This window comes from Bos indicus, chromosome 26 (assembly GCF_029378745.1).
Source record: "Bos indicus isolate NIAB-ARS_2022 breed Sahiwal x Tharparkar chromosome 26, NIAB-ARS_B.indTharparkar_mat_pri_1.0, whole genome shotgun sequence".
NCBI classification, from domain to species: domain Eukaryota; kingdom Metazoa; phylum Chordata; class Mammalia; order Artiodactyla; family Bovidae; genus Bos; species Bos indicus.
Window position 1 is genome coordinate 14,392,562 of NC_091785.1, and position 14,044 is coordinate 14,406,605.

Consider the following 14,044-nt stretch of genomic DNA (forward strand, 5'->3'; position numbering starts at 1 on the left):
TTAGCTCATAAATGCTTTAGACTTAAAGCAACACATGTAGCTTGTGTTCACAGTCCAGTGGCTGAAACTAGTCATATGACTGCCTGTTTGCAAGGAAAGCGTTTGGTGAGTAGTAAATGTGTCTGCCTTACTAAGTGTAAAAGCTGCTTTTCTAAGTACAGCATTGTGAGAGACAGACAAATGGAAGACATTGTTTTCATCTTCAAGGAGCTTATGATCTAGTTGGAAAGAGAACACAAAAGACATGGAACTTGAGAGTTGTTCCTGTTAAGAAATATGACTGGGATACTCTTCAACTCATTTTTAGTTGTAGTTAGTTCATTCAGACTATATCATGTTGGGAACTGTTCTAAGGAATTGAAGTACTGAAGGATGTAAAATAAACAGGTAGAAAGAGGATCACACGTTAATTTTGAAAGACACTTATTTGATACTGGATTTTAGAATTCTGAGTGATTAGGCACTGTTTTCCTATTTATACCCTTAACTGACAAACAAAAAATTATTTTGTAATTATTGGGTTTTCTTATTGTTCTATAGCACTCTATTGGTGTATTTTCTAATATTAAATTTTCAATTCTGTCTTCTTTCTTAACAGGGACATTTTTGAAGAAGATAATTATAGCCCCATCCCTATTGTTAGTGAAGAAGAATATAGAGCAATCATAAGTAAATTTCCCTTTCAAGATCCAGACCTTGAAAAGGTACAACTTTGTTCTTACTTCAAGAATTTTCTTCAAAATAAATTAATCAGTAATACATTATATTAACCTGACATTGTGAGAATAGCTTCTTTTGAGGCTTTTGTTGTTACTGTTGTGTTATTTGAGAAAATTAATTATGTTTTTGTTAACTTTTAAAGATTATGTTACTACTACTGTTATTTTGGTGAGGTTAAGAAGGGACTTTTCCTGGGGCTACTAGGAGCAGTTGTCCCAAATGTTAGGTGGATTCCCAGAGCAGGTGTTACAAATGTTGGGTGGGTTCCAAATTAAACATGTTGAGTAGATTATAGGAATAAGAGAATTTTGTAGGGAAAGAGAGAATTTCTATGAAATTTGCATTACTGTGAAAGATCTTAATTTTAATTTTTTTTTTCTAGAAACGTACTCATGTAAAAAAGTTTGTCTTGGTTCAGTAAGAGGTGTATGAAGGTAATAGTCATCTGGATTTTTTTCTGAAGTAAGAATGTATATTTTTGGAATTAGGATGTGAACAAAAGATAGGATAGAGAAAGGAAATTTCTTTTGCTGAAATGCTGAAATACTGAAATTTCTTCCAGCATTAGAATATTCTGTAAATATACCTGATTGCCCGTGTGTGTGCATGCACACAAAAACACACATGCTTGTACCAATCCAGTATCTCTGGGTAGAATTAGATCTTATGAGAAAAGGATATCATATTTCCTGCTCATATCACCTTTTTAGTTCTCCTCATTCTTGATATTTTCCCTTAATCTTTTTTGTTATTTTTCCAACACTTTATAATTTAGTTCTTTTCTACATTTTTATCCCTTCATAATGAACAAGAGTGAATTCTCAGTGAGTTGTGTGAATTGTGACTGTAAATTTTTATGTAAATATAATAAATTTTTATTAAAATTCTATGTTATATTCATTTATACATAGACAAAGCAAATTATGTGTCATTTCAGTTCAATTGCTCAGTTGTGTCTGACTCTTTGTGACCCCAGGGACTGCAGCACTTCAGGCTTCCCTGTCTATCATCAGCTCCTGGAGCTTGCTCAAACTCATGTCCCTCAAGTCAGTGATGCCATCCAAGCATCTCATTCTCTGTCATCCCCTTCTCCTCTTGCCTTCAGTCTTTTCCAGCTTCAGAGTCTTTTCCAGTGAGTCAGTTCTTCGCATCAGGTGGCCGGAGTATTGGAGCTCCAGCTTCAAATTATGTGTTCAGTTCAGTCGCTCAGTTGTGTCCAACTCTGCGACCCTATAAAACGGTTAGAACTGGACATGGAACAACAGACTGGTTCCAAATTATGTGTAACAGTCACTAAATATAGGACCAATTAATTAAATGCATAGCTTTTAGATTATAGCTAATGCTGCCATTGCATATACCTAATTGTATTCTAAATACACACAGAAGACCAGATTAATTATTCTATTTCTGTATTTTTGAAGCCCCAATCAAAGATCCTTGTCAGGAAATATTATAAGAATATGCTTTGTCTCATGGCTTGGTTTAGTTTTAGTTATTGGTAATAAATGTGTTCAGGATATAGCATCTGTAAAGAGAACACTAGGCTTCTCTGGTGGCTCAGTGATAAAGAATCCACCTGCCAATGCAGGAGACACAGGTCTGTTCCCTGGGTTAGGAAGATCCTATGGAGAAGGAAAATGCAATCTACTCCAGGATTCTTGCCTGGGAAATCCAATGGACAGGGGAGCCTGGCAGGCTGCAGCCTATGGGGTCACAAAAGACACTGGGACGACCCAGAGGGATGGTATGGGGAGGGAGGAGGGGGGAGGGTTCAGGATGGGGAACACATGTATACCTGTGGCGGATTCATTTTGATATTTGGCAAAACTAATACAATTATGTAAAGTTTAAAAATAAAATAAAATTAAAAAAAAAATCCCCCCCCCCCCCCCCAAAAAAAAAGAGTTGGACATGGCTTAGTGACTAAACAACAGCAAAAATAGCACTGGATTTGGTCTGGATTCATGTGCCGGATCTGTCTGTGGCTTACTATGGGCGAGTGACTTACCCTGTTTGGGCATTTGTGCCTTAAATGTCTAATGAGAATTTTGAATTAAATAATCTCTAATATCTCTACTAATTATACTGAACTATTCTAAATGGATTCATAGTTAAAAGGATATTTGGCTTTGCTTGTAGGGTATATCCCACGGTATTTTAGGATTAAATTTGTTAGGAATTGTATTCATTGGTTTGTGTATTATTTGTCATTAAAAGAACTATCACTAAGGCAGAAGCCACATGGAAAATTTAAATGTGGTAACTTAGAAATCCCATAACTTATTTTGTAGTAGTCTCTTGGTTGTTTGTGTATATACTTATTTTTTCCTAACTTAAGTATAATTTTCAATTAAAATAGTTTTAAAAGATATAAAATTATCTTTCAAATAACTTGAGTTACTATTTTCAGTGGAAATACCAAGTGAGAAAAGTAAGACTGAACATACATGCAAAAATATCTATTTTTGCAGATAGCTGTGCTAATTTAACTAGTACCCTTTGGCTAAAATAAGAACATAGTCATTTTATCTTTAATGTCATTAAAATAAATTCTTGTTGAAATGTCTTTGAAATAGTTAATATTGTTCATTATTGTGCAAAGCATTAATTGAAAGTGAGTTATCTCTTCCATGTTTATAAAGTGATTTTAAAGAATGGTAGCTCTTTAGTTGATTTTTGTAGTCCTCCTAATTTAGTCCCTACATTTGGAAAGGTTGAACTTACCAGTTTTAGAGAGACTGCTCTCTGCAAATGTCTTTACTACCAACTTTTTGTAAGCTGCTTTCTGCTGGAGGTACCTAAGAATAAATGTTCATTTATGGGTTTATCATTTACCTCCTGTTTAATGGACACTGTGCCATGTGCTAGTTTTTCCATCTCTACTGTCAAGGAACTTGTAGCCAAGAGAGGAATAGATAAAATAAACGGGAAATTACAATTCATAGAAGTTGACCATGCTAAGGATTAAGACAAGTAGAATGGAAAAAAAGCTGTAATTCTATAGTATAAAGTATCAGTGGCAGGGTAATAAAGTACAAGAGATAAAGATCAAAAAATGAAGTAGAAACAGCCAGACTATAAATAGACCTTCTATACAGTGTTAGGAAGTTTAGCCTTTACTCTGACAGCTATAGGAAGTCACCACCAGTCTTCAAGTAGTAAATACTTCATCGGATTTGTGTTTTAGAAAGATCTCTGTGACTAGTGTGTGGAGAATGGATAGGAGAAGAGTAAGGTGGGGAGACTAGCTTGGGGATTGTTTTGGTAATTTTGGCAAGAGAAATTGGTGACCTGAGTGGGAGTTATAGCTGTGGAATTTGATTTGAGATATTTAAGAGATAAGAATGACAGAAGTTGATTATCATTTGCTTATTTGGGATGATGAAGATAGAGGGGCAAGTATGCTAGCCAGGGTTCTGCATTGGATGGTGGAAGCATTCACTAATATAGGAAATAAAAGAGTAGCAGATTTAGAAAGAAGGGATGATTATTTCACTTTGAGATCTGTTGAGAATGTCTCAAATGTTACAGCTAAATGGACGTGTTCAGTGGTATCTTAATACACACATTTGGACTTCAGGAGAAAGATTGGGCCGAGATTGTGGATTTGGGAGATATTGGCTCTCACATGATGAGAGTAGGTGACATTATCCAAAAACAGTATGTATGGTAAGAAGAAAAGAAGGTATAGGATAGAACCATACCTAGAGGAGGAGATATAGAGAAGGTAGAGAAATAAAAGGAAAACCAGTATAGGTCACAGATACCAAAAAAGGAAAGGTCATTTAAGAAGCAGGAGGCCCATTGTGTCAGACTCTTCAGATAAATCAGTTAACACGAAAAGTTCTTTCAATTCAGTTCAGTTCACTCACTCAGTCATATTCAACTCTTTGCGACCCCATGGACTGCAGCATGCCAGGGCTCCCTGTCCATCACCAACTCCCGGAGCTTGCTCAAACTCATGTCCATCAAGCCGGTGATGCCATCCAACCATCTCATCCTGTGTCGTCCCCTTCTCCTCCTGCTTTCAATCTTTTCCAGCATCAGGAGCTTTTCCAAGGCCAAAGTATTAGGAGTTTCAGCTTCAGCATCAGTTCTTTCAGTGAATATTCAGGACTGATTTTCTTTAGGATGGACTGGTTGGATCTCCTGACAGTCCAAGGGACTCTGAAGAGTCTTCTCCAACACTGCAGTTCAAAAGCATCGATTCTTCAGTGCTCAGCCTTCTTTATAGTTCAAATCTCACATCCGTACATGACTACTGGAAAACCATAGCTTTGACTAGATGGACCTTTGTTGGCAAAGTAATGTCTCTGCTTTTTAATATGCTGTCCAGGTTGGTCATAGCTTTCCCTCCAAGGAGCAAGTGTCTTTTAATTTCATGGATGCAGTTGCCACCTGCAGTGATTTTGGAGCCCCCCAAAATAAAGTCTCTCACTGTTTCCATTGTTTCCCCATCTATTTGCCATGAAGTGATGGGACCAGATGATCTTAGTTTTCTGAATGTTGAGTTTTAAGACAACTTTTTCATTCTCCTCTTTCACTTTCATCAAGAGGCTTGTTAGCTCTTCTTCACCTTCTGCCATGAGGGTGGTGTCATCTGCATATCTGAGGTTATTGATATATCTCCTGGCAGTCTTGATTCCAGCTTGTGCTTCATCCAGCTCGGCATTTCACATGGATTTAACATTTACTAGGTCATTGGTGACCTTGGTGAGAGTACTTTCAATGATGTAAACTAAGTTGCAATTCATGTGAAGATAAAAGTAAAGATTAGATTTCATAAAGTATAAATAGAGGGCTCTTAGTAAAAATCCTCAAGAGTTTTACCTTTTAGGGCTGAGAATTTGCTAGTGGATGTTGGCTGTTAAGGCATTTTAACCAAGAAGCACACTGTAAACCATTAGCTGCATTCTGGTGTTTGATGGTATACAGGCCAGAAAGCTGCTGTAAGGTATTCTAAGAGTTATGGAATGAAATGGGTACCTTCTTGAATTGACATCAATTCAAACAAATGAAGGGAGTCTTAGAATTATTTGATGACACTAAGCCAGGAACCTGGCCCATAACTTTCACAACAAACTGACTCTTGTATTATGGCTGCAAAGAAACAGGTAGTTATGTATCTTCTGTAGGATACTTATCATCAGAACACGTAGAGGTATTGTGCTTGTTAGAAGTCTGATAATATGATTTAAGAAACAGATAAATTGCCATATTTTTTTCTTCAGAAATATTTTGGTTCTCCTTAAAATCTAAAAAATAACATTGAAATATAACAGTAGGCTTTAAAATGCAGGTATTAACTATTAATTCAGATGTGAAGTAAATTTAATTTTTACATTTTTGAGGTGTTTAGGATATCTTTTTCTAAAATTTCAGAAATAATATCAACTTCTTTTTTCTTCCAACAGCAACCTTTCCCAAAGAAATTGCCCATGTCTCAGTCAGTGCCTCATATTTATATTCAAGTTAAAGAATTTATTTATGCCAGCCTTAAATTTTCAGAGTCACTACACCGGAGGTAAGTTTACTAATGAGAAATGTATCTTTTTCAAAGCTATTTTTGTGAAACATTATTTGGTTTATAGGCCGTGACTCTTTATTGGACTAGTACCTTGTTGGAAGGCTTATATATTTTAGTAGAAGGAAAGTTTTAGTTGTTCAGTTGTGTCTGACCCCATAGACTGTAGCCCGCCAGGCTCCTCTGTCCATGGAATTCTCCAGGCAAGAATACTGGAATGGGTTGCCATTCCCTTCTCCAGGGGATGTTCCCAACCCAGGGATTGAACCCAGGTCTCCCACATTGCATGCAGATTCTTAATCATCTAAGCCACCAGGCAAGCCCATTTTAGTGGCATTTAGGGTTTTTTTTTTTTTTTTTTTTTTCAGTTGCTTCAGTCATGTCTGACTCTGTGCGACCCCATAGATGGCAACCCACCAGGCTCCCCCGTCCCTGGGATTCTCCAGGCAAGAACACTGGAGTGGGTTGCCATTTCCTTCTCCAATGCATGAAAGTGAAAAGTCAAAGTGAAGTCGCTCAGTCGTGTCCGACTCTTAGCGACCTCATGGACTGCAGCCTACCAGGCTCCTCCGTCCATGGGATTTTCTAGGCAAGAGTACTAGGGTGGGGTGCCATTGCCTTCTCCGGACATTTAGGGTTAGGTTGATATAAATTTGATGGTACATATTTTTTGACATTTCATTATGTAAATCTTCAAATATATATAAAAGTAGAGGTAATAGGAAAAGAAACTCCTGTATTTTCAGCATTTTGATTTAACAATAATAAATGCTTTTTCCATAATAAGCTGTTTTATTTGCTGAATTATTTTAAATCAAACTCTAGAAATAATGGCATTTTATCCCTCACTACTTAGGTGTTTCTAAAAACAATAAGGACATTTCATTGTTTAACACACTTAACAAAATTAATACTATTCCATAGTATCTGTTCTCTAGCCCATATCAGTATTTTCTAAATTGTCACCCAAATGTCTGTTTTTAGCTAGTATGTTTGAATCAGGGACTAAATACAGTTCTCACCTTAGGTTTGTTGTTAAATCTGTTTTACCAGTATCTCTTCTATTTTTTCTCTAGTTGTTTAGATCTTATTTATTTTAGTTTCTCTCTTGCTCAGGTTACCAATGGCTAAATAATATTCCTTTATTTCACTGACTTGTCAAAAAGCTAATATTCTTAATAGTTTTTACTTGAGTAGGCTTAAAGTGAAGATTCAAACAAAATCAGTGAGAATTAATAAATAATGCTATGAAAGTGTTACTAAGTCATGTCCAAATCTTTGCGACCCCATGTACTACAGTACAGAGCCCACCAGCGTCCTCTGTCCATGGGGTTCTCCAGGTGAGAATACTGTAGTGGGGTTGCCATTCCCTTCTCCAGAGGATCTTCCTGACCCAGAGATTGAACCTGTTCTCCTGCATTGTAGGCAGATTCTTTACCATCTGAGCCACTATATCTACCTAAAGAATGCAATAGCAAATTGGTATCATGCTCAGTAATGGAGAGCAACAAGCATCTATTGGTTCCTATAACCAAATTAATTATATAGGAAAGAGAATACCGTTTAACTGGTGTGATGAAGGCAATACCCAACATTTATAGATATGGGAAATGTGATATCCTTGTTTTGCACATAAGGAAACTGAGACTCAAAGAGGCTATATCATCCTCATCCAGAATGACCCAGCTAGTATGAGATGTGTCATAAAGGAGCAGTTCTTTTGACTCCCAAATTAGTGAAAATATCTGGCTACCTAGATGGACCCTGCATTATAGTCATATAATATATTTGTAATTGGGAATGCTCTGGAGGAGAGAGTGGTGATGCTAGCTTTCATGTCTTCCTTTTTGAAATCCACTTTTCTGAATTCATATAATTAATAGCCATAATCATTTTCAGTATGGACCTCTTCTGAATTTTAAGTCATAAAAAGGCATGAAGGCAGTTCAAATAAATAGGTATTTTTCAGGCCAAAACAGTGAGGCCAATGACAGTTGTTTTTTTCTTGTTGTATGTGTGTCTCTTATGGTAAGCTACCACTATTTTGGATTTAAACAATGTGTAAATAAATAGTAAATAAAATGTGTGTTCTGCCAGGGTAAAAGAGTTACCTGATTTTAGGTTTCATACTGCTTTTTTTTTGTGCATAGGGATTCTTTAAAAGATTTCTTAATTTTTGTTCTGAGAGAATATGAGTTAGAGAGCAAAGGAAAGGAAAGGAATACAAATACCTAATACATAGCACTCTGTAGTGTGTGTTTCTCACAAGCCAATGACTCTCAAAGTATAGTCCCCAGACCAGCAGCCTTAGCATCACATGGGAAAATGCTGGAAATGCAACCTTAGACCTACTGATGGAGAAGGCAATGACGCCCCACTCCAGTACTCTCGCCTGGAAAATCCCATGGATGGAAGAGCCTGGTGGGCTGCAGTCCATGGGGTCGCTAAGATTCGGACACGACTGAGCGACTTCACTTTCACTTTTCACTTTCATGCATTGGAGAAGGAAATGGCAACCCACTCCAGTGTTCTTGCCTGGAGAATCCCAGGAACGGGGGAGCCTGGTGGGCTGCTGTCCATGGGGTCGCACAGAGTCGGACACGACTGAAGTGACTTAGCAGCAGCAGCAGCAGCAGCAGCAGACCTACTGAGTTAGAAACTGAGGATGGGACCCTTGGCTTTACTCAAGTTCTCTGGGGGATTCTGATGTGCTCTAAGAACCACTGCCTCATCATACTCTACTAGCCTCTCATACTGTAGTTTCTAAAGATATGTTTTAAAGACATTAGCTTATAACTGCAATCATAAAACTAACTAGAAGTAACGTATTCTCTGAACTGTACAACATAACACACTGTTATCATTCAGCATTGGAAAACAATGGATACAAATGAGTATTCATTGAAACAGAATGACAAACTTTTTACAAACTTTTTTACAATGGTAGTTTTCAATAGTGGAGCTCTAATGGTCTGAGAGCTGCCAAAATTTATACCTATTTTTTTCCTTTTATTTTTCCATTTAAAAGTTCTAATCTAAAAGAGGCAGTATAGTGTAGTAGTTAAGAACATAAGCTTCAGACTTACATCTTAGTTTGAGTCTTGATGCTGACACACTGTAGTAGGACCTTGGGCAATCAAATTGTAGTTTCCTCATTTATAAAATGAGAGAAATAACTCATAGTTTATTTTAAGAATTAAATGAAGTGATGTATGTATATAGAGCACTCAGTGTAGCTTGGCGCATGGTAGGCACATAAGGCATAAAACAGGATGGATTACTACAGTATCAGATGTGGGACTAGAGCTGGGAGTGTTTATATTTTATTTGCAGGCTTTGGGGAACTGTTGAAGTATTTTAAACTAAAAAATGACATGACTGGAGGAATATTTTAGAAAGTTTACTCTGGCCTCAATGTGTATGGTAGTTTGGAGGGGATGAAGAAATAGTCATGTTGAATTGATAAAGGCAGTGGCTCAAGACAGATGAAGAAAGACTTGAAGTAGTCAGAATCAATAGTGGTGAAAAGGAACAAACATATAAAAAGTGTTTAGGAATATTATTTACAATAGTCAGGACATGGAAGCAACCTAAATGTCCATCAACAGAGGAGTGGATAAAGAAGATACGGTGCATATATATAATGAAATATTACTCAGCCATAAAAGGAAGAAAGCAGTGGCATTTGCAGCAACATGGATGGTCCTAGAAACTGTCATACAGAGTGAAGTAAGTCAGAAAAAGAAAGACAAATACCATACAACACTGCTTATATATGGAATCTAGAAAAATAATTCAGATGAGCTTACTTGCAAAGCTGAAATACAGGCACAGATTACAAAACAAAGTTATGGTTACCACTGGCAGAAGTGGGGGGTGGGATGAATTGGGAGATTGGGTTTGACATATATACCTGCATGTATGTTCAGTCACTCAGTCGTGTCTGACTCTTGCTACCTACCACATGGACTGTAGCCTGCCAGGCTCCTCTGTCCATGGGATTATCCCAGCAAGAATGCTGGAGTGGGTTGCCATTTCCTTTTCCAGGGGATCTTCTTAACCCAGGGGTCGAACCTACATCTCCTTCAGCTCCTGCATTGGCAGGCAGATTGTTTACCACTGAACCATCTGACTTATATACACTATATATCTAAATATCTAAAATATCTAAAAAGAGCACTGGGTTTCCCTGGTAGCTCAGTGGTAAAGAATCTGCCTGCCAGTGCAGGAGCCACGGGAGATGCGGGTTCGATCCCTGGGTCAGGAAGATCCTGTGGAAAAGGAAATGGCGACCCACTCCAGTATTCTTGCTTGGGAAATTGCATGAACAGAGAAGCCTGGTAGGCTACGGTCCATGGGGTCACAAAGAGGTGGACACGACTTAGCAACTAAAACAATACAGTGTTACATTCTCAGGTTTTTTTGTGCTATCTTTTGAACTTGAAAACCTAAATTATAATAACTAAATCACCTATTAGCTTTATTGTCTGTCATGTGAATTTGTTCCAGAATGAAGACTATAAAAAACTTGCATTTCAACTCCCAATTCACTATTTGGGGATAGAAAGAACTTCATATAACAAAATGCTAACAAAATGTTTGCATTTATTATTTTAATTCAAAACACAAAGTGTATTACAAAACATATATTTTGATTGCTCAAATCAAATGATTCTTTCATATCTAGTGATTTCCTTGTTTTTGTCATATCATTTGATATGTCTTTTTTTCCCCCACATCACTTTGTAGTAGAGATTCAGAATGTCAATGAGAAATGTTTCATGCTATAAAAGATAATTATCTATGTAAATTTCTCTCGTTGTCAATATCACAAGTCACACATTTTATGAATCAGTGTAGTTAACAAGCTATTTTTAGAAATATATAATCAATTTGGTAGTGATTCTGATACCATGGGGCTTCCCTTGTGGCTCAGCTGTTAAAGAATCCGCCTGCAATGTGGGAGACCTGGATTCAATCCCTGGGTTGGGAAGATCTCCTGGAGAAGGGAAAGGCGACCCATTCCAGTCTTCTGGCCTGGAGAATTCCATGGACTGTATAGTCCATTCTCCAGGCCAGAAGACTGGAATGGGTCGCCTTTCCCTTTTCCAGGAGGAGATATATAGTCCCTGAAGTCCCCAGGACTGTGTAGTTCATGGGGTCACAAAGAGTCAGACACGACTGAGTGACTTTTCACTTTCATTTTCACTGATACCATAACAACAGATCATGATTCCAGATTGACTTTAGATGGACTGTTTAGCATTATTTTATATTCATTAACTGAATGCCATCAGCTACATTATTTGATTCAGAGATTTTTATTGCACTCCTGAGTTTGCACAATTTATAACTGTCTTTGATTCACCTGAATTGTTTCATATGAATAATTTTCCATGTATAAAGTGAATTTTTATCAATTTAATATCATGATTTTAGATATTCTTTGGGTTTTTTAATATTCTTTGGTTTTTTTGTTTTAATCATGCTCTTGGTAGATGGCGCTTTTGTGGTATTTATGATAAATCTGTGCATATCAGATTTATCTTTATCTTAAATGCATGTATGAAATTATCCATATAAGAATTATCTAGTAAAACTCATTCAGTATAATTAATAGAAAGGCATTGCACACACACATACACACACACTCAAAAAAGTGTTTAGGGGCCCTAAAATTAGAGTATTTATGAATAATTAGATGACAAAGTTAAGGGACAAAAAAGAATTTGACTTACACTTGGGTGGACTTAACTTTGTTTATATACACTCAAATTGATTCTGGTTATAGTTACCTTTGAAAACAACGATGCATACATTCATTTTTTACTTTGGGGTAAAGTATGCAAGTGAAAAGGAGAAAAAAGGAGTATCTCAACAGTCATCCTACAACTTGGCTCAAATGTTATATTGTAGAATTATTCTTGAAGCTGCAATCCTGAATTTATAAACTGGTCCTCCTCATTTTTCCTTTAAATATATATTACTTTAACACTGGGTATCATGTATAATATGTATATCCTGACAAGTATTTTTTATTATCTAATCTAATCTGTTGATTCCTGAAATACAGGACTGATACTTAGTTAAGATATTGTTAATTGGTAGGAAGTATAGAAATTTAGCATCTTAGAATTAACTTTTATTTTGTTTCTTTACAGAGGAGAGGCAGTGGATTTCTATTGTTATTTGATTTTTTTTACAGCATTTGTAATACCAAAGATAAAAGCCATTAGTCACAATATTATGTGTAATTTTCCCAAAAGCTTCCCTACTTCCCCTTCAGTTCTGATTCTTTTTACCTATGAACTCCTAGTATTCTAAAAGGTAAATGTTGTATATTAATGCTACAGCAGGAAACATTGTCTAGTTTTTCCTTCTCTTCTTGATAAAAATATTGTCATTTTGTTACTTCACTATTCAGTTCTCATTAACTCTTATACTGTGTTATTCATCTTGCAAGGCATTTATGCTTACGTTTTTAAAAAATTAGCTTTACTAAGTACATTGCCTATTTTCATTTTGTTAATGAAGTAATAACTACCTCAGAATACAGAAACAGCATAGTTAATATGAAAGTATATAAATTTATTCTTGATTATCAGCTTTCTGACATGTATTTTTATTTAAAAAATTTATATCTGTGACCTAAAATTGAGCTACTGGCGTTGCTTTTTTTTTTTATTTGTCAGTAAAAGAGTTATAGAAAATAACTTTGTGTGTTTAAAGCTCTTTTATTATGTTTAAACATTTTGCAGTTAAATTTTTAGAACAAGGAGATGCTTTAGAGCTCTTATAGTAAAAATGTTTGGGTTTCTTTTTATATGTGAATAAAAGCAGGGCCAGTGATGAAATGACTTCATGAAGAAACTCCAAAGTCTCCGTTATTTGGTTGCAGAGGAAACATCTGGATCTAATATGACCTTTAAGAAATTTTCAGCTTTCATAAAAGGTTAAGCTGTAGCATAATTTAGGAGATTCATTGTATATTAAGATTTAATTACTGTGAAATGCTATTTAAAAATTAGGAAGAGTACAAGTTATAATCTCAAAAGACAAGGAGTTAAGGGAAAAATTGGCTCAGTTAGGATAAAAGCCTTGTGGGGGAAATCCTGGTGATTGTTGGGTAAATCTTACCAGTACCAATAGGACATAGGTGCTGATAGGTTTTCTTTCTCTGCTTTTACTTATGGAAGAAAAAGACGTATTGATTCAGCATTCAAGGAAGTTCAGGGGAAATAAAAGACATTATCTGTCATGGATAACTTTTCATCTGAAAAGGATGCTATACAGGGTGTCTTTAAGCATAATTTTGAGTGTGTCAGAAAAGAAACCAGAGGAGTTGGCAACCACCTCCTTTTTATCAGCGTGAGTACGTTGCTTGTTCTAGGGACACTATTGATAGATTAGAGTTTTCTGTTAGTTTGCTGCTGTGTAACCCTGAAACCCTACTGAAATTATATACATTGCCTGGGCAGTCTTGGCTTTAGATAAAAAGAATCAGAGAGACATAGTCTCCTCAGGTCTGCCAGAATTAGAGTTGGCAGAAATTGAAGAATACCTGCATTAAAATGGAGAACATTAGGATAGTAGTGAAAATTACCTGTGATTTATCAAATCATGCTCTATTTGCATATTTAAAATAAATACTAATATAAACTAGTAAATATTTGTGCTTCATAGATTTGTAAGAGTAATATTTTAATAAAAAGTAAAAGGGTGCTAAAATTAAAATGTTAGACTGTATTTGAGTCAGTGAGTCTCAGTTGGGGCAGTTTTTTCCCCCAAGGTATATCT

The 14,044-nt window shown here is 36.1% G+C and overlaps 1 protein-coding gene across 7 annotated transcripts in view; it reads left to right on the forward strand.

The window, feature by feature from the left end:
- The window catches only part of EXOC6 (exocyst complex component 6), a 192,550-nt gene that overhangs the window by 86,626 nt on the left and 91,880 nt on the right, over positions 1-14,044 (forward strand). For all 7 annotated transcript variants that reach the window (XM_070780488.1, XM_070780489.1, XM_019952981.2 and 4 more), the window contains 2 exons: positions 599-704; positions 6,138-6,247. In XM_070780488.1, the coding sequence (XP_070636589.1) occupies positions 599-704; positions 6,138-6,247 (216 nt within the window). The remainder of the gene's footprint in view (positions 1-598; positions 705-6,137; positions 6,248-14,044) is intronic.